Source organism: Ursus maritimus, unplaced genomic scaffold, assembly GCF_017311325.1.
Source record: "Ursus maritimus isolate PB19 unplaced genomic scaffold, ASM1731132v1 scaffold_14, whole genome shotgun sequence".
NCBI classification, from domain to species: Eukaryota; Metazoa; Chordata; class Mammalia; order Carnivora; family Ursidae; genus Ursus; species Ursus maritimus.
In genome coordinates, this window is record NW_024423786.1 from 12,748,709 (window position 1) to 12,768,846 (window position 20,138).

The following is a 20,138-nucleotide window of genomic DNA, read 5'->3' on the forward strand; positions in this document are numbered from 1 at the left end:
CCAAGACATCAGCACTCAAGAAACACTCTTCTGTTGCCCAGACTACTGGCCCGCAGAAGAGATGTGGATTCTGCAGCTCTGTACGACAGACAGGGCACGAAGAGCAGCAGGACATGAGGAAGGAGGAGGGAAGGGGCCACAGTTCATGGAGGCGCTGTGCTAGAGCCTGATGCCAACTGTCTCGTCTACTCTCAGAGCAACCCTCCAGCCCTACAGGATATTATCGTCTTCCTTTAGGGATGAGAACTGTGGCTCAGAGTTGTCCAAGTGCCTGCCAAGGTGACTGGGCAGAAAGGGAGAGCTGTGGACTGAACTGCGGCTGCCAGGCCCCAGCCTCGCTGCCCGGCTCCCTCGAGGGAAATGAGAGGAGGTGCAGGCGGCCGCCGTCTGCGGGTGTGCCAGGGGAGAGGGCACACCGCACTCACTCAAAGCACCCTTCACTTCTCTAGCCTAGTCAGAGGCCCGGATCCGAGGTTCTCTTTAGACTTCTGAGTCTTTGGTATCTTTAAGAAAACTCCAGGAAGCAGGTCCCCTTTGTGCCACAAATCCAGCTCTGACTGCTTCGTGTCGCGGCCAGGGCATCGGCCGTCCAACTCACCAGTTCCTTCGGCCTCATGTTATAAAGGATTCGCTCCGCGTTCTCACTGTCATGCCTGCTCTCCATGATGGCCAGCAGCAACTTGGAAGCGTTGTTCTAAGTGGACAAACAAGAGGAGACAGTGGAGAGGAGCAGCGTGGGTGGCTGGCCTGAACGTGTGTGCCCAGCCAAGCAAGCGTGCATCCTGGCCGGACAGACAGACCTCGCGTCCCGCGGGAGAGCCACGGGTCTAGCACAGCAAAAACCACCTGCACGCGACAGAGAACGTGCCGCTGCAGACCCCAAAACCGAACTGCAGGATCTGTGTTGGGCCTCAGAGGAACATGTCTGCTTGGGCGTTGTTTCTCCCTAACGTCACCTGACACAAGTCCTAGTGGAAACTGGGAATTTAAACATGGGTGCTTCTCGGTGTGTTGGCACCCTCACGATGCCAGTGGTCGGAAGAACCTGCTATATGGACCCATGACGCCTTCAGGGCAGTTGTGGCTTTAAACCTTATTATTCAGCTTTGCAGGGCAGAGAAGGTAGGCAGTTAAGGTAATTCCTCCCTTTTTAAAAATATGACTATCAGCTCTCATAACCCCTACTATTATAATGAGTACAACTGACACCAGTTAGCAAAAGTGACCCGAAGGAGCACCGTATGCGTGCCAAACCCTAATTTCCCATCTCATTCAAAGTTTTCATGTGCCCACACCCTGCACTTCTTGGCTTGACCTCATTTCAGGTCCTGGGCCTAGGAGACCCTGTGTGGTTCTTTATGCATAGGATTGGAAAGTTCTTGCTATTTTGCATAAGAGGGGGCAGTATTTTTTTTCTCCCCAAGTATAGGTCACAGCAATTCAATCAGGATGCTATGCCATCAAATGCTGGCTTTTCAGAGCACACAAATTTCTATCATAATCCACAGATTACTGGATTGAAGAAGTCACTGAAAGGCTGATCGGTAGCACATAAAATTCTGTTCATCTCAGGCTCTCATCCTATACACTCTGATAAATGGGAGCCAGGCACACGGGAGCTTGAAAAATGTTCAAGTCAATTCTACAACACAGCTTGTCAAAGGAATTAAAAATAGCACACCCACCAGAAAGTCCATTCAAATCATACACCCAGATCAACTATCAATTTGGACTCTCAGTTCTAAATACTAAAGAAATTTAAAATAATCGTGTAATTCCTGTGGGGTTCTGTGTTAACACCTTCCCTAATGACCTTTCTTTCCCATGACACTGTTTATGCAATAAACACAGATCAGCTTTTCAGCTCAACCCTGTGGTTCTAGGCAATTCTGTGACAATGACAAAGTGCTCACTGCTGTGAGCTGTGTATGGGTGTGAGAGAGAGGACGGATCTCAACATGCCCCGACATGGGAACAGTTAAAAAGGAAATGTGCTCAGTAAGGCTAACAGAGTCTGAAATACACTTTGGACACCAAGAGGTCCTTGAACTCTTAAAGAATCTTTGGAACCCCTAAATACAAATGAGGGTCTTTTGGGGGGATATGCTTAAGAAATCAACATCAGCAGTGGTATCCTGTCCTAAGACCCGTATTTGGAGGGGAAGACTGAAGTTTTGCATTTTAGTCAGAACTTACAACATGGATCATTCATTTAGTCTAAACGAGCTGCCTGTATTTAGTTTCATAACATTGACCGTATCACGTGCAGAAGCAAAACACAAAAGTGACTATTTTCACATGCTACTGTCTTTTGCTTTCAATTCCTACTTGCCTTCAGTTCTAATACAAGGTCCATCCTCTTCTTTCCCAAAGGATTGATGTCATTAAGGATCAGGGCTGTGATGATGTTGCAGGGATGGGTTGATGTCAAGTTCAGTGGATACACACACACACACACACACACACACACACACACACACACACATTTACACAAATGCTGGTCATAAATCAGATGTCAAAAGCCAACAGGCTGAACTGCTATTTCAACACAATGCTTGCCACTCCCAGTAATGTCTCTAGGGGAGAGCTGCAAATTTTCCGTGAGAAAGTGGTAAAAAATAAAAGACAGATGAAAATCGCTAGTTTCAGAATTAACAGTAAACAGCAGGAAAGTCCCCGTGCACTGTAACTGATAAATTGGTCGTGTCTAATCCAAATAGTGCACTAAAGTTGGCTTTTGTTCTTAAGGGAAAATACGGTGTGTGACTGATTTTGAGTTCTGAGACCTGTTTTCCCCTTTAAAGGTGTGTTCCATTCTCTCTACATCACTTGGTTTTTGTATTGCACACTTTTGCTTAAGGCTTAAGCCTGGAAAGCAAGTTTCCTGTTTAATTCACACAATACCAAAATTAATCATCTTCCCCCAGGTAAGGTCCCCATTTGCAGCAGAATCCACTCCAGTATGTGCCTTTTAACAGACCTCTGTTTGGCAGAAAAGCAAACTTGAGGTTATAAGGAAATTCACTTAGATGTTAGATAAAGCCTTTTCCCCCAAGCCTGTTGTAATTTTTTTGTTCCTTTTCATTTTAACTTTGACTGCACCATCTGTCTCATCAGTGAACCAAGGGAGGAAAGTGGATCCAACACATGCTAACCTTGTATTTATAGCCAACTATGACCAGGTGTTTGATACACAATGAGTTGTCCCTTTCGTCAACCATTCTTCTCCCCTGAGTGAAGGTCCTGGCCTTGCTCCCCAGGTAACACAGCATATCACACCTTCCCCGTCAAGTTAGTTTAGAACTGGCAATTTCAGTGGTAGTCTACCCCCTTCAGCCAGGATAGCGCCAAACTTTGAGTTAAAAATCATAATCATCCTAGTATCAATGCAAAAACTCACAAAGTCTGCCATATGTCATGGATAAGCAATGAAAGTTCTACTTAAGAAACGGCTGGGCTCCCCTCTAAAAATCTACTTCTTGAGAAGCCAATGTCAAGACTAATGGGCCTTTCTTTTCTTTGAATATCTGTGGTGTTCAAATCTCAACTGAACATTTCCTCATGTTGTTCAAGCTGTCTTGTGGGTAGCAAGGTTTCTCTCTCTAGCTAGGTTTAAACCTTTTCCTGTGAAGTAGCCACTGTTTGAGTCTTCCCTAGCATTTAAAATCGAGCCCAGTCTTCTGGTCTTCATTTAACTCCAACTTTATTACCTACCCCTAGTCAACTTAGTCAAATATGGACATTCAAACCAAATCAAGCCAAGACATCACACATGGAGACCAAGGACAAGCCTGCCAATGCCTATGATTTCTAGAAAAAGACTTCTAGTTCTAGTGACTTCCTAGGCCAACATGCAAATGTTATGTGATTTCTGAACTAGTTCCTGTCAACAGCATTTCCAAAATGATGAACCACCTTTCCCTCCCCACCCCCAAATAAAAATGGAGGTACCTGGTTCTCATGGCATGGTCCTTGACAGTATTCGGTCAGACTTTCCAGGGTTTGGTTGATGAGGGCTACATTCTTTTCATTTATATAGAGCCCGAGAAGACCAAGACCTCCAGTAGTGCTTCCACAAATACAGTCCAGGAACTGCAGCGTCTCACACACCAAATTGTAGTTGGTCTTGTTGTTTTGGCAACGAAGGAAGTTCTACAATTGGGCAGTGCCCAGAATGGGGGAGCAAAGTCAGAGAGAAGAGGGAAAAGGTCATTCATACTGCCATTTTGCTGGTGTCTAACTGGTTGATGCCCTGAATTGATGAGCGATTATACAGAGAGTTGTAGCACCGGAGAGAAGAGTCAGCCCCCATGATGGTCAACTGCGGACTTGTTCTACGGCAATGGCCACCAAACAGCATAGCTTGTTCTCCAAGGTGCTTTTCTATATGAGGCTGTGGAGGAGGGCTCCTCTTTGACAGAGCCTAAAGCCTTTTTGAGTTCCCTTCTTTTTCTGCACTCCAGCCCATGCCCCTCCCACCAGGTATTGGGTTCAGAAGCATTTGACATTTCAAAGGGCAATGTTTATGTTTAAAAGATGATGGTGTGGTCTGGATGCTGAAAGCCCAGAGCCTAGTACTAGGGATGGTTCATCACAAAATAAGGTGTTTACAGGCTGACTTAAGCCCACTGCCATGGCAGAAACCTGGGTTATCTTTTTTGGCCCTTTCCATTAATTATTAAAGGAAGAGACAAGAATGAGTAAATGTTTGTGTGCTTCTGTGCACGTGCTCAAATTTACACTCTCCAGCTAAACCTATAATGTTAACAAGAGACAGAAGAGCAGTACTTCCTCAACAAAATCAAGCTAACCACATTCAACCACCTCACAAAGCAGAGTCTATTTTGATGAAGAGATTTTTGTCAGACTCTTCTTAAAATCTCTTCTTAAAAAGAAGCAAAAATTAACTGCAAAAATTCTTTTAAGCAGTTATAAAAGTTACATGTTTACCATAGAAGACAATACTATAAAAAGATATAAGCAAAATATAAAATAAATGTGACCTTTGACATGGTAATTCCACTTCTATAAAATACTGACCTCTCTTCACAAAGTATGTATTAGATGCTCACTATAGCACTGTTCGTAACAGTGAAGAACTGGAAACAACCTAAATGTCCATCAACTGGGGAGTAGTTAAATACAGTATGCCAACATCATTTGATACTGCAATTTAGAAACACTAAGGTAGGTCCATATGTGCCAGTACGGAAAGATCTTCAGGACATACTGTTGAAAGTTAAAAAAGACCAAAAGGCAAATAACGGATTAGTATGTATACACTGCTACCATCCAAACACAGAGAATGATGACTGGAAAGATACGAGCCATTCAGTTAGTTTGTTGTCCAAACCAACAATAGTTCTCTCTGGATAGAAAGGTAGGGATGGAGAAAGGAATAATTCTCATTAACTTATCTTCATTTGAACTTTTGTAGAAAGAATCTATTCACGTATTCCTTGTCTAATTATTTATAAATGTACAGGTTAAAAGCTGGTAACAAAGTTTAAGTTTTGACTCATCAAACCAACCATTTCCCCCTATTCTCCTAACTTTAGTTCTTTATGCTCAAGTCTTTCTAATTAGTCTAAAAATTGAACAATCACTTGGGTCTGGGAGGGAGACAGAGAAAGGATGGATGATTTGGGACCATGTGGGCTTTCATAAGATGACCTTGGTTCTAACGGCCATGGGAAGCCATGGTGGGCTTCCACAGCCATTCCTTGATCCAGTTCCTCAGGGAAGATGCTACCTGTTGGAGGGCCTAGCTGAGCCCCTCATCATGTAGACAGGGAGGGAGAAGTCTTCAGGAAGAAGATAGCAGAGGGCCTGGCTGTCCAAGGCTGAAATTCACAGCATGGCTCTCCAGGCCATTTGCCTCTCAAACTTATGTGCCACTGCTCCCACACTGCACCCCTCTCTGCTCGGTGACATCACTGCTGCCACCATGGCCCCTCTGCCAGGAAGCAATGAACTTCTTCCTACTCTTGAAGCACTTTTCATTCTCTTTCCTTGGGGCTTCAGGCACTCTATTCGCTCTGCCTGTCTTCTCTCCCCGCCTCTACCCTGATGAACTCATTTTCCTTCAGGGGGGAGTCTCAAGTCACGTGTTTCAGGAAGCCCTCCTGAGCCTCCATCCTGACTCCTGTGAGATCAGAGACTGGCACGCACCTCTCTCAGACCTCCTTCGCGATGCGCTTATAGAGATGTCTGTCAGCTCCATCCGGGACTGTGTGATAGCACGGGGTGCCTGGCAGCTAGCACAGTGACTGGCGTGTGCCAGGTGCTTCATAAACACTGGCTAAAATAATCTAAATTACATTGAGTGGATGGAGGAAAGGGGACTTGTGAAGTCCTCAGGCCTATTGTGTCTCGACTTCGCACGAAGGATAATTGGCTGCCCTTTCTTGAAAACCTCTACCATAGCTCATGGTCTTTGCAGAGTTTCAAGCCAGTATCTCCCCTTCCCTAGCTCAGATCCATTTCCTCTGTCCTCTACAAAAATGGAGGGATGCCACTCCCTCGGAGGCTCACAGGAACTCTATGTTCAGGGGATAGATTTCACCCTCAGCACACACCACCTTGTCTTGTTTAGGCTAGAGAATCCTGTTCTTTTGTGTTTTTTCTTGGAGGGCCAGGGACCAAGTTGAGCCGGGTGGATTGAGAAATGAAAAGACTTCAAGTCTTTTCTCACACAGACGTCAGTGGTAAGAGACCTGCATTCCTCAACCCAGTGGAAAAGCGAAGCCAGCCCCTCAGGGGAAGGATGGAAAGCACAGGCAGAGCGTCTCAAGAACAGTCCTTCCCAGTAAGTTTCTTACTCCTGTGGACATAGCTTGCTTAAGGCAGCAACTGCCTGCTTGGCAAAGTCAGAAGCAGTGGCCTTATCTCTTCTAAACATTTACCAACAGGAAAGTTAAGGTTATAAATACGACAAGAAATGCTGGGTATCTTCACAAGGCCGGATTCCTTCTCTTGTGGAGTTTATTTGTACTTCTTTATACCAGGCAGGCAATAATTCTGTCCTCATGAGAAGGTCTTCTCCTCCCTTTGGTACACAAGCAAACCCTGACCTAGAGATCCACCGCCTGTTCTGGAACACTGCCAACAGGGTGGCATTCAGAGTAGGTGACTCCCACTCAAAACCATCATTTTGAGAACTAGATTTCTACAAATGTAATTTTATCGGAGCAATTTTGTCAACACCTCAGTGTGTACGACATAGTGGGAATCTTTAAAGATGATTCTAACCGTCATCTTTGTGAACCACTGGTTTAGATCAATTGGTCTTCTAACGGGGCCCTGCAGGACCCAGGGGGATCTCTGGAATGCCCCACCTCTCAGGGCTCTGGTAGGTAAGGGAGGAAAGGAAAGTTCTTGTGCTCTGTAGTTTCTACTCTGAATAGAACAGCTTTGCTCTCATCTGCTTTACTTAGTACATTTCTGCATAAGACCTTAAACAAAGGATTCCATGGCCAAAACCAAAAAAGTGTAAAACCACTGACTTGGATAATGTTTATGGTACTTTCAAAGATTAAGTTGCTAAAACTTCTTTTTTTTAAGTTGCTAAGACTTTTAAAAAATATATTAAAATATACTCTACACTCCCTCTCCCCCCAGTACTGTTTCCACAGAGTGATGTGCTAGAGATCAAATTTTGGAAGGACTCATTAAAAGGTGATTCTGCCCATGGCGTTCTTAGGACCTTAGTTCAAAGGAGAGTTTTGTGAAGAGCTAAGCTACAAAACTAACACTGTGAAGATTTCCAAACAAGAAATGGCAAATTCATGCAACGAAAGCCTTGCTCTCCTTCCACAGTGGACTCTGGGTATGGTGGTAAAGAAGGGAAATCGAGGGGTACCGTGGAGGAGTCAGAACAGGTCCATGAAAGCAGACCAGGCTTGAGAGCAAGCACGTCAGCACTGCCCCTCTGACATTCGGGGAGGGATTCTATCTGAGGCAGTCTTGTGTTGGTTCAGAACTTGGCAGTTATCGGGTCCTCTGAGAAGTCTTCCCGGACCCAGCACAGAGGGTTGGTTTGCCTGCTACAAACCCACAAAACCCCTAAGATGACACGACTATAGCACTTATCATGCAGCCCAGCAAACTTGGGTTTCCCCGAGTGGCTCCTGCCTAAGACTCAGCTCTGTAAGGGAAGGGGTGAGGTCTCTGTCACCACCAATGCCACGTACACAGCAGGTATTCACCCAGATGACGTACAGGCATGGTCTCAACCCACTTCCCTTTAGAGCCCAAGGTCAGTGGAGATCAGTGACAGCAGTACGGGGGGACAGCACAGGGCTCTGACCACGGAGCTCAGCCTAGAAATAGCCCCAGCAGCAGGGAGGTCCCCCCATCCACAAAGATGCCACAGTTGGCTTTGCCTTCCTGCTGGTGGGACAGCCTGGCTTTCCATGGTGTCATTCACACTCCCTTGGCCAGTCTCCCTCATGACTAATGGCGTACATATGGAAGGCAGAGAGGGCACAGTTGGCCTGCAGACAGAACGCCAGCCAGTGAGACCACAACCCATCCCTGGATCTTTGAGTCATGAATTCTTTGTTCAACCCGGCTGAGCTAGGCGGTCCCAGCCCAGTGGATCCGGGGCCGACGTGGTCTAAGTCCAAAGTAGGAATAATTGAGCAACAGGCAAGAAAAGAAAAACTAACAGCCGGAATCCCACACTCAGACGTTGAGAGGGAATGAGCAGGGAATGTCAATGGAGGAAATGAATGAACAGCAATGTGGAAAAAGAGCCCAGTAGGGCTTATGGGAAATTCTTTCATTTTTAAATATGGGCCACATTTGGCTGATGGATGACCTTGGATATACCTGCCTTTTCAAAGCTCAGGCTCTTCAGACCAATTTGATTAAAAATATATACCAGTGTAGAAGTTATTAACACTGCAGACTTTACCCAGGTCCATTTCACTGTTCTGTCTTACTGTTTAACAGTGTGATTTCTTTCTTTCTTTTTTTTTTTTTTAAAGATTTTATTTACTTATTCGACAGAGAGAGAGACAGCCAGTGAGAGAGGGAACACAAGCTGGGGAGTGGGAGAGGAAGAAGCAGGCTCATAGCGGAGGAGCCTGATGTGGGGCTCGATCCCAGAACGCCGGGATCACGCCCTGAGCCGAAGGCAGACGCTTAACCGCTGTGCCACCCAGGCGCCCCTAACAATGTGATTTCTAACTCAACTTTTCCAGGCACAGATTGTGTGGCAGAGCTGAAAAGTATGAAGGAGTTACGGTGGCAGCCCCGAAGGGTCTGGCCACAGGTGACGTGTGAAAGGCCATCCAAGCACCTGATGGATAAAGTCAGCAAGGCAAATATTTTAAGACTGCACCTTTTCTTTGCCACTGTTTCCTTTTCCTACCATCATTATTCAAGTAACTCAACTACCACTGCCAACTTGCTTATTTTAGGAGGCAATATTCTATCTTAGTGGAGTTGTTCAGACACACTTTTCTTGTTAATCCCCAGTCCCTTTTAGGCAGAGAGGGGTGTTTTTCCCAAAAGCCAGCAGAAAAACCAGGCAATGGACAGGGACATGGTGTTCTAGCATGTTTCTCCTGGGCAGTGACTGGCTCCAGAGCTATGTCCATTCAGTAGAGAGAAACATCTCTGGGGGCGCCTGGGAGGCTCAGTCGGTTAAGTGGCTGCCTTCAGCTCAGGTCATGATCGCAGGGTCCTGGGAGCGAGCCCCACATTGGCCTCACTGCTCAGCAGGGAGCCTGCTTCTCCTGCTCCCCTGCTTGTACACTCTTTGTCAAATAAATAAACAAAATCTTAAAAAAAAAAAAAAAGAAAAAAGAAAGAGACATCTCTGGAATCCATCCTTAGTCCTTCCATATAGGCTTTGCTGGTGGGGAAACTTTGCAAGGGAGAAAATCAGCTCTGTCTTACCGTGGTGGTTGACCACATGAGCTCTACCATCAGGTGGCCTGGGTTCAAGTCCCGGTTTTCCACTCCCTAACTATGTCCCCTGAACCTCAGTTCCCTCATCTATAAAATGAATACGATGATATCAGCAACACTTGGCATCCACGACATCCTAAGTGCCTGATAAACCCCAGCCATTGTTATCATCCTGACATCAATATAAAAGTAAACAAAAGATTTCTGGAATAATCAGTTCAACACATATATTTGAGCACCTATTTATGTAAAACCCTGGAAGGCTACTTCATTCATTCAACCACCAAATATTTAATTGGAACTTTCTATGTATCAGATTTTTTAAGTCTAGTGTATTTAATCATTCATCCGTCCATCCAGGTTTTACCTGTGCATCTATGGCAGCCTGGCGCACGCGCATGTGTGCGCGCACACACACACACACACACACACACACACACAGGCACATACCCACATTTCACTGTGTATGCAGTAGGCACCTACACTGGTGAGCAAGAGATTTGGTCCTGTCCCTGTAGAGATGGTGGGGAAGACAGACAAACACGTCAGTTGCCCAGATGTCAGAACCATGCTGGGTCCTCGACTCAGGGAAGCTGGTGGTGGCGCGGGGAGCAGAGATGTCTGAGGAGCTGCAAGTCCCAGGGGCCAGCCCTCACCTGCAGGTCCCTGTTGTGGTTTTCGCACAGGAGCTGTAGGAACCGGAGAATGGGCTGCATGATGGTGATGACCGCGCTCATCTCCAGCTCGTCCTTGGTCTTGTCTGCCGTGGCTTGGGCACCTTCCCCGGACTGGTAGTGGTCATCGGGGTCAGCCTCCCTCCGGAAGGTGCTGAAGGCTTTCCTAGTGGCAGCAGAGGCCTCAAGGAGCTGATCGCGGACCTCTTCCGTTATTTGTGTCGAGGGCTCTTTGGCTAGAATGCAAACATAAGACACTCAATGTTGTTGAGTCCTCAGGAAGACTATTCACTGCATGAAAGATAACGTTCAAAAATGTAGGTTCTGGTATTCACTAGAAATCTTCAAGGTTGGCCAAACACTCCAAGAAGTCACTTCTCTTTAGTCCTTAGGATTAAAACTGAGTCATGCCCCACCAACTTGCTCACGGCTCTGACATTTCATCTATGCTTGCACTGTTTTAGAGGAAAAGCCTTAGTATCAGCTCTGTCAACCTCACAAACCTATATGGCTCTGAGCCTCAGTGTTCTCATCTGCAAAATGGGAAAGCATCAATGAATTCTAATTAGAGAAGCTTCTGAGAGGGTCAACAAAACAGTGACCGCAACCATAATTACTGTTATTGTGACAACAGGTTGAGTGCTTTCCACGGAGTACCAAGGCACGGGGTATTATCTCATCGACTCCTCAGAGTAACCCTGGGAGGTAACTAGGCATCTGAGTGAGGAGTATGGCGCTTTGCAGCCCGACTGCCTGGTTCAAATCCTGGTTCTACTGCCTACTTGCTGCCTAGCCTTAACAAGGACAAGTCAATCTTCACTCCTCAGTTTCCTTATCTGTAAAATGGGGATAATAATTCTATCTATTTTACAGGGTTAATTTCAGTTGCAAATGAAGTAAAGGATGTAAAGGACTTTGAACAGTGCCTGGTTCATAGAAAGTACTTAGTAAAGGTTAGCCTTTCTTCTTCTTCTCTTTATTCCCATTCTAGATCAGTGGTTATAAACTAGATCTGATTTTGCGCCCACCCCCACCCAGGGGACAATTAGCAAACTCTGAGGATGCTTTCAGTCGGCTACAGGGCAGGCTACTAGCATCTGCTGGGTAGAGGCCACATATGCTGCTAGCCATCCCGCAGCGCACAGATCAGCCCCTCCAGCAACTCATCCTCCAGATGCCAAATGTAGTGTGGCCGAGAAACCCGGTTCTAAACTTAAAAAAAGAGGCCCGGAGTGGCTCATTAACCTGTTCACAGCCATTTGACTCCAACACTGGTGCGTCTACCTACTCCCAAGTATGACTCCTCTTTGAGTGAGAGCAAAAATGAACAACTTCAGAAACTTTCAAATAAATTAGAACATAAGGGGGAGTTAGGTGTCAAGTGATGGACACCCAGTTTTAAAGTGTTTGTCTTTTTTTTTTTTTAAGATTTATTTATTTATTTTAAAGAGGGAGAGAGAAAGAGAGCACGCGTGAGTGTTGGGGAGAGGGAGAGGAGAGAGAGAATCTTAAGCAGATTCCCCACTGAGCGCGGAGCCCGATGTGGGGTTCGATCCCACAACCCTGACATCATGACCTGCGCTGAAATTAAGAGTCAAACACTTAACCAACTGAGGCACTCAGCCCCCCTAAAGTGTGTGTCTTCCTTAACTTTCCCTACCATTGAATCGAAAATTACAGGAAAAGATTACAAATGGATTTCCTGCCAATAAAACCTCGAGCTTGACCAAGAAGTAGGTACATAAATTTTTTATACAAGAACCACCAAAGCACGGCAGTTCAGCTCTGGTTACTTGGGAAGAATTACATTATAACCAGATTGGTTTGCTTCTCCTGAAAGCCTCCGTCGAAATACAGTTTGGAGTTTGGAGGTCCAGCTGGTGGGAGGGCCACACACAGGGGAACACTTACCTTTTTTCCGTGATGGGGCATCCCTGTCTATTTCATCATCTTTCTTTTTATTCCCCAAGTCACTGGTGTTCACGGTCACTGTTGCTTTGATTTCCTGCTGGGCCACCTTCATTCGGTCATAGAAGACCTTAAAGAACTTTTCTGACTTCTTATCTTCTGTTAACCGGCAGAAAAAGGAGTGCTGCCGAGGAAAACCCACAGATTATCAACACTGTGACAGACCAGTGATCTAATCCCACTCAAGACACCAAAACCTCATGGTGATGAGAGCTGGTCGCAAAACCTCACAAATGGTCTAGGTTTGGACCAAAGTTGGTTCCATGCACTATCGTTCTCTGGATTGTATGGCCTGAGGTTTCCTATACAGAGATTTTAAGCAGCCCGCCATGGGATGTCTTTGACGCAGCAGTCACACAGGCTAAGGGGTGGTAGGGAGATTCCAGCCTACTAAGAACAAGAGCCTTCACACACCCAAAACAACTCCATTAACAATGGAAACGATGTATTTTTGGTGATCAGTGCAGGTCCTGTCATGTGTTTAAGGGCTTCTGTGAGCCCCTCCACTTTGCACAGCCCTGTGAATATATACAGATCAGTGAGCTGTGCTGCCTGGCTCTGTAGGGCTCCAAACCAGGTTAGGATGACAAGTCCATAGCAAAACAAAAATGTGTCAGTAAAGAGTGTTCCAGAAGCTACACAGACAGTTACATCCTAGAAGCTCAGAGCTGGCAAGGATGACAGTGGGCTAGAGTGGTCCCGAAATCTTTGTGGAAAAGGTGGTTTTCAAATCAGGTCTTGAAGGACAAGTAAAGAGTGGTTAGATGAAGAAGCTTAAAGTTAACAGGTAGCTTGCCTCTTGGATGCACATTTGTTTTTGGGCCCACTGCAAGCAATAGTATACAATGTTGATGTAAAAACACAATATGGTGTCTCAACTTCATTTATGAGTATTCTCTTTTCACCCCTTTGCAAACACCACGCTGTTGTGAATTATTTACATAAAAATACAATACGGTCATTTCCAGAGGAATAAAACAAAGCTCCAAACAATATATTTGCTTCTTCCAGTTGGATCTTTCTGCCAATTTCATATCCTCCCGCATTTGGAAAGATGGCATTTCCCTACCGAAGGTAGCCTTAGGCTTGCAATCCTAGAAAAAAGTAAAACCTTACCAGCCATTGTAGCTCCTTAACTCCTCAATCTCTCAGCCTGCCCCATCCCCCCCAACACCTGCTGCCAGATTCAGCAGGCCCAGGGAAAGCCACCCTGTGTCCATTTGCCAGAAGGCAACTGTAGTCACTGTGACCCTTCTTCTAGCCACTAGCCCCTATGCTGCATTGACAAATGGCAGTCTCATCTGTCGACAAAGCACTTCCTGACTGTGCTCTTTTCTCCCCTCTCACTGTTCTTCCTTACTTCTGGTTGTTTTCAACATACAGCACAAGATCCATCCTTCCTACTTGTGCTCCCTGGTTCTATCTTTTCCCCTCCAACAGCTCCCAGTGGCGTACAAGTCATCGCCTACCTACTGCTTGGCCTTATTCTGTGTGTCACTGAGTCCTCCCAGACTCCCACACTCTTTGAACCAAGCTCAAGTCTTTCGTGTCCTCCATTGCCCTTCACCACCTTTTCTCTTCTTTTAGGTTTCTTACTATTTCATCTATCCATCCATCATTCCATCCATTTACCCATTCATCCATGCACCTATGCATCTATCTGTTTATCCATCCATCTAGTATTTACTGTGCACCTGCCATGTGTTGGGCACTATGCCCATCATAGGAGCTACAACAGTGAACAAAAAGAGGCCTGGACCCTGCCTCCCATGAAACTGGTAGCCTGGTAAGGAAAAGACACAGTAATTCAATAATCACCCTAAGGAAGTTTTACTAAAATAGCCATTTATCCTTGTGAAACTGATGCAAGAGAATGCTGGCAAAGAATACTGTATCAGACACTCAGGGCTGCTGTCTTGCTCTTCCTTGCTTTTCCTGGCTCTTCCCATGGCTAGGGTCCCCTCATCCTTCACTATCCCACTAATATCACGTCCTCAGTGAGGCCATCCCTGATGATCCTACTGATCAGCAATTTGGCCAAACGCTTATTCTCCCCCTCAGGCAACTGCAACCGGTCTCTTGTATCTGCAGTGCACCTACTTACTGTATGTCTTACGCAGAGTGTAAGCTCCAAGAGGGCAGGTGCCTCACCTGTATGACTTACAGCTGTCTCCAGAGCATCCGGAGGAGCCCCAACACATAGAGGGAGCTTCCTAATCATTTGATGAAAGAATGAATACAACCCAATACTTCATGGCTACTTTTAACTACAGCCTCTCAATCAGATCCTGGTTATATTCAGTGGCTGTGCCAGAAGTAAATCCCCAGCCTAGATTAATTCTGGAAAACTGCTCAAATATGAAAAAGCAAGTTCTAACTGTTCACTTCTTTGAGGGCTGATGCATCTACAAACAAAAGGAGAGATGCAGGGACTAAGAACTCAACCTATAACCACCTAATTATGGTGACTACATTTTTTTACCAAGATAAGCCATGCAATATCTCACCCACATGGGGTCACGGGGAGACTGCACCAGAGGGGGCCACTCGGGGCAATTAACTTCAATTGCTACCCCATTACTCTTCTCGTTGCATGGAGGCAACCTAAAAAGCATCCTTTGAACAATCTGGTCACTCAAAAAAACAAAACCAAAAAAAAAAGCAAATGCACTTTAAGTAGGTAAGCAAATAAATAAATAACTAAAGCCTGCCATCTGTCATTCGTAACAGCGCAACCCGGTGCAGAGCGATCGCCAGCTACAAACCGCACTGCTCAACGTCTAGCTGGTTAACCCAACAGATGTCAACTGATAGGGTCAGGGGAAGGGAACCTCTTATGAAATGGGAGAAGGGCAAGTGACTGAGGATTACACACTTCTATATATGTTTTGCAACGGCCGGTATATTTATTTTGCATTATTTATATCAGTCCTTAGTCCCTCAAGGATCCGAAGCCACTTTATAAACAGAATGTGGTCAACAAAATAAGAAAGTGGACACCAGGGTACAGAGACATGAATAAGCACAGAGAACCAGGACCAAACAAGGCCGGAGGCTGGAAGGTGGAGTCCTGTGTAAGTGCCGGAGGTCCCCAGCCATCACGCTGACATGGGAGGCGTGCTCCATCGCCGTTGTCAGTGTCAAAAGGAGAAATATTGCCAGTGCCTCGAAGGAAGGAAACCATTCCTGGATGAAGGGGTTAGAGGGCAGGCTTTCCAGTCAGAGCCCCCTGGGTCCCCTACTCACTAGCTCTGTCATCCGAGGCAAGTTACACAGCCTCTCGGAACCCATATGGAAGGGCTGCCGCGGTGCCCACAAAGCGCTTAACATGGGGCCCACCGAACATCGTTTTTTGTTTTTGTTTTTTTGTTTTTGTACCGCCATCACGTTAGTGTAATGTGAAAACCCCACAGTGAAGGCGTCCCCCTAAGTGGCGAGGGCAGGGTAGTGAAGTGGGAGAATCCTGTCTCTGGAGTCAGAGACACCAGGGTTTCAGCTCCGCCACTCATGAGCTGGTATCACCTTAGAAAGTGACGATCTCTCTGAAACCTAAATTTTCTTATCTGAAAAATGGGCATGGTAACAGGACCACACGGTGGTTACAGGACCACACGGTGGTTACGAAGGTCTAATGAGAAAATCACGGTGATACGCACAATGACCGACATTTCCTGCCTGCTTATAAGGTGCCAGGAATCCAGAGTAAACCTTCATGTGCGTTTTCTCACACAAACATTCTAGAGAGGTAGTTATTACTCGTGTCTGAGGGATCAGGGGCCCTAAAAGATAATGGACATCAAGTATTTAGCACACCCCCGAGATGCCCACAGTGAACAAATGTAACCTTGCCAAGACGCTGTGAGAGTCAAAAGCTGTCGCCTCAGGTCTCCTGCCTGAGAAGCTAAATAAAGATACTCTGGAAGGAAGAAGCTTGGTCTCCAGAAGGGAAGCAGTGCTATCTTGTGTAAGAGGAGAAGTGAAAAGTGACAGCAGCACAGAAGAACTAAGATACCTCCCCCACAGAGGCAGAATGTGCCATGGGGATAAATGGGGGGCTGAGGAATGGGGGCCTTCAGGTGGAGGGCTCCTGGAGGCAGTTACTGCCCCTCTCTGGTGCCCAGCGTGGTCTGGACTCGGCCAGACCAGGGCCCCGCACACAGTACAAAAGCCTGTTTGTTAAACCTCTTTCTGTGATACTGTATTTGGAGGACTTGGGAGGGGAAAGGGGTCACCCTCCCCAGGACTGTTTCCCCAGATGCAGGAGGGACCTCAGACCAGAGCAGGTGGATACTTGGCCTCCCAGACCTCAGGCTCTTGAAGCAGGGCCTTTTCTTTTTTTCTTTTTGTTCCATCACTCCATCCCCCAGTAACCCCTTCCCCCAACCCCCCTCCCCTCCACCAACCCTCAGAGTTTGTTTCCTAAGATTAAGAGTGTCTTATGGTTCGTCTCCCTCTCTGATTTCGTCTTGTTTTATTTTTTCCTTTCTTCCCCTATGATCCTCTGTTTTGTTTCTTAAATTCCATATGAGTGAGATCATATGACAATTGTCTTTCTCTGATTGACTTATTTTACTTAGCATTATACCCTCTAGTTCTATCCATGTTGTTGCCAATGGCAAGATTTCATTTTTGATGGCTGAGTAATATTCCACTGTATGTATATACCACAATTTCTATATCCATTCATCTGTCGATGGACATCTGGGCTCTTCCCACAGTTTGGCTATTGTGGACATTGTGCTATACACATTGGGGAGCAGGTGCCTCTTTGGATCATTTACATCTTTGGGCTAAATACCCAGTAGAGCAATTTCTGGGTCATAGGGTAGCTCCATATTCAATTTTTTGAGGAACCTCCATACTATTTTCCAGAGTGGCTGCACCAGCTTGCGTTACCACCAAGAGGTAAGAGGGTTCCCCTTTTTCGGCATCCTTGTCAACATCTGTCATTTCTGAAGCAGGGCTTTTTCCATAAGCTACTTGTCTACTTTCCTCCCTGAACCTGTGAACCACCCCTTTCTCCAAAGAAGAGCCAGTAGTGTCAAGTAGAGATCGTTCTGCTTTTACAAAGGTTTCACTGCACCTCAGCTAGCAAGTTTGAGGTAACCATTCAAAATTCACCTGGCCTAGAGCAGACAACATTACATGGTGGTAAGAGAAGTCAGAACAGTGGATGACCCTGGGGAGTGAGTGGGGAGACTGAAGGGAAAGAAAAGAACTTTCTGGACTGAAGGAAATACCCTGATTAGGCTGGTGGTAAACGGAAAGGTGTGGTAGAAATAACTACAACAATAATAATAAAACCTGGAACCTGTGAACATGTTACCTTCCATGGCGAAGGGAAACAAAGCTGCTGACCTTAAAAGATGGAGATTATCCTAGATTACTCAGGGGAGGCAATATGACCATAAAGGTCCTAAGAGTGGAAGAAGGAGATGGAAGAGGAGCTCAGAGTGAGGCCATCTGAGGACTCCGAGCACCACTGCAGGTTGGGAAGATGGAGGGAGGGGCCGCGGCCTGAGGAACACAGGCAGCCTCTGCTGGAAAAGAAAGGGAAACGAGTTCTCCCCTGGAGACTCCAGAAAGGAACACAGCCCTGCCAACACCTGGATTTTGGCCTAGTTAAGACTCATGTCAAACTTGTGAGATAAAAAGTCTGGCTGTTTTAAGTCGCTAAGTTTGTAGTAAATTGTTACGGCAGCCATAGAAAACGGATACACGTATGCACATTTGTCAGATCTGATCAAACCATACACTTAAAATCTATGCATATTATAGTACACGAATTATGTCACAATGAAAAGGGAGAGAGGAAAAGAAGATCGGCTTTGCTCCCAGAAAGCTAGAGAATGATATAAAGTTGCCAGAGAAGGGGCCACCCTCCGAGGCCATCTCTGCCGGCAGAGGGGTCTGCGTCGCTACCCTCACAGCTGACTTTTCTTCACTGTCCACGCATCTTCAAAACACATGTGGCTTCAAAGCCCCTTCCACGTGAGCTGTCTTGTCAGCGTCTTAGGAGACTGCCAAGACAGGTATCAGCATTTATCAATCTGTTCTGTTCGAGATCAGAGATGGGTTGGGAGGTCTGGTGCTTCTTGCTCCCCCCCCCCGCCCCGGGGCTCTTGCTACCATCCTGCCTTTTTGAGGAACACACAGAAGACCAGCCCCAGTGGTCGGACAGGGAACTCGAAATGAAGGCTGGTTTGGGGGCAGACACACAAGCACCAACCCCAACATCACAGACAACAGGTCTGCTTGGCATGGCTTTAAGGAAGGGGTGGGAGCAGGTAAGCAAGTGAGCACGGGCAGCGGCTACCTCCGCGGCGGTTCTGGAGGGCCGTGGTGGGAGGGGACCTAGGCGTGGCTGTCCTAAGCCAAGCTGAAAAACCAGAATCACAAAAAAGAAATTACAGATCACAGAATGTGAAAGCAGGAAGCACTCTATTCCAGCAGTTTCCCATATTGTTCCCAGCAGAGAAACCCATTCTTTCTCCCTCTGCAAACACCACCTTAGGGAAAGACCCCACGTTTGAGAGAGGTAGGGGCAGAACTGTTCGGCTGGAAACAGAGCGGGAAGGACCCTCTCTCTGCCACTGTAACTCCTTGGAGCTGCAGGGCTACAAAGAACGTTGTTTGGAAACCACCCGTTCAGTCCAGCCCTCCACATTTTACAGAGGAGGAAACTGAGGCCTAAAGCGGGGGAGGGGGAGAGACTTGCCCAGGCCACACAGAATCTTTGTCTCTGACTGTGCAAGCCACTCACTTTTGACCAGGCTGGTTTGTGGCTGGTTGACACAATGACCCGAGGGCATGTTCTTACCCTTGGTAACTGTCAAGTGGACAGTTTGCCCTCCTTGGGCTGCTTAAGCTGTAGAGAGACTCAGGAACTGAGGTCTTAGTTTAAAATAATAATGCAAACATCCATTCAGATCACTAGAAAATACTAAGGTATTGCTTAATTAGCCCAGCAGACACAACTATGGCCACTCAAGTCTTTGCAAAGAAGTGGAGCATGGTTGAAGACAAGCCCACCTGGCTTCTGAAATAAGAGGCAGCCTGAAGTTAGAGACTGGAAGACAGTGGCAGCTATCCTAGTGACAGGCAGTCAGTGTGTGGGAGGGGCTGGGTGGACACTCCCTTCTTTAGGTGCAAGAGGTCACAGTCTCAATTACACTGCAGACAAGGGGTCCCTGGAGAAGCATGGGAGACAGAGGCCTGCTCCATGCATTGGACACACACCAGGAAAGGTGAGCACATGAGCGCCTTCTTGAAAAGCCATCTTTCCCAGAGTTCACAGACTTGGGGGGCAAAGAGAGACTTAGTACCCCAGAACACAGAGCCAGCCAGCCTGCACGATAGGAACACAAGGCCTTTCTGAAGGGAGAAGGCCTTTTGTGGACATCTTAACTAAAAGAATGGAGAGTGGCAGGCAGCCGAGGTAAGACACGATCCAGGATGGAGTGTGACAGGAGCAGGGATGGTCTGGGGGCAGTAGTCCACAGCGCCACTGGACAGCTTCGAGGCTTTGGTCCTGCCCCACAGGAAAGCATTTCCACCCTGAGGCTGGCCCACCCTCTA

The 20,138-nt window shown here is 46.6% G+C and overlaps 1 protein-coding gene across 1 annotated transcript in view; it reads right to left on the minus strand.

Moving 5' to 3' along the window:
• ITPR1 (inositol 1,4,5-trisphosphate receptor type 1) overlaps positions 1 to 20,138 on the minus strand; it is a 322,384-nt gene that overhangs the window by 60,829 nt on the left and 241,417 nt on the right. The window contains exons 45-49 of the mRNA XM_040628531.1: positions 12,504 to 12,684; positions 10,575 to 10,828; positions 3,953 to 4,152; positions 2,333 to 2,435; positions 599 to 694 (exon numbers count right to left, since the gene is read on the minus strand). Of these exons, the coding sequence (XP_040484465.1) occupies positions 599 to 694; positions 2,333 to 2,435; positions 3,953 to 4,152; positions 10,575 to 10,828; positions 12,504 to 12,684 (834 nt within the window). The remainder of the gene's footprint in view (positions 1 to 598; positions 695 to 2,332; positions 2,436 to 3,952; positions 4,153 to 10,574; positions 10,829 to 12,503; positions 12,685 to 20,138) is intronic.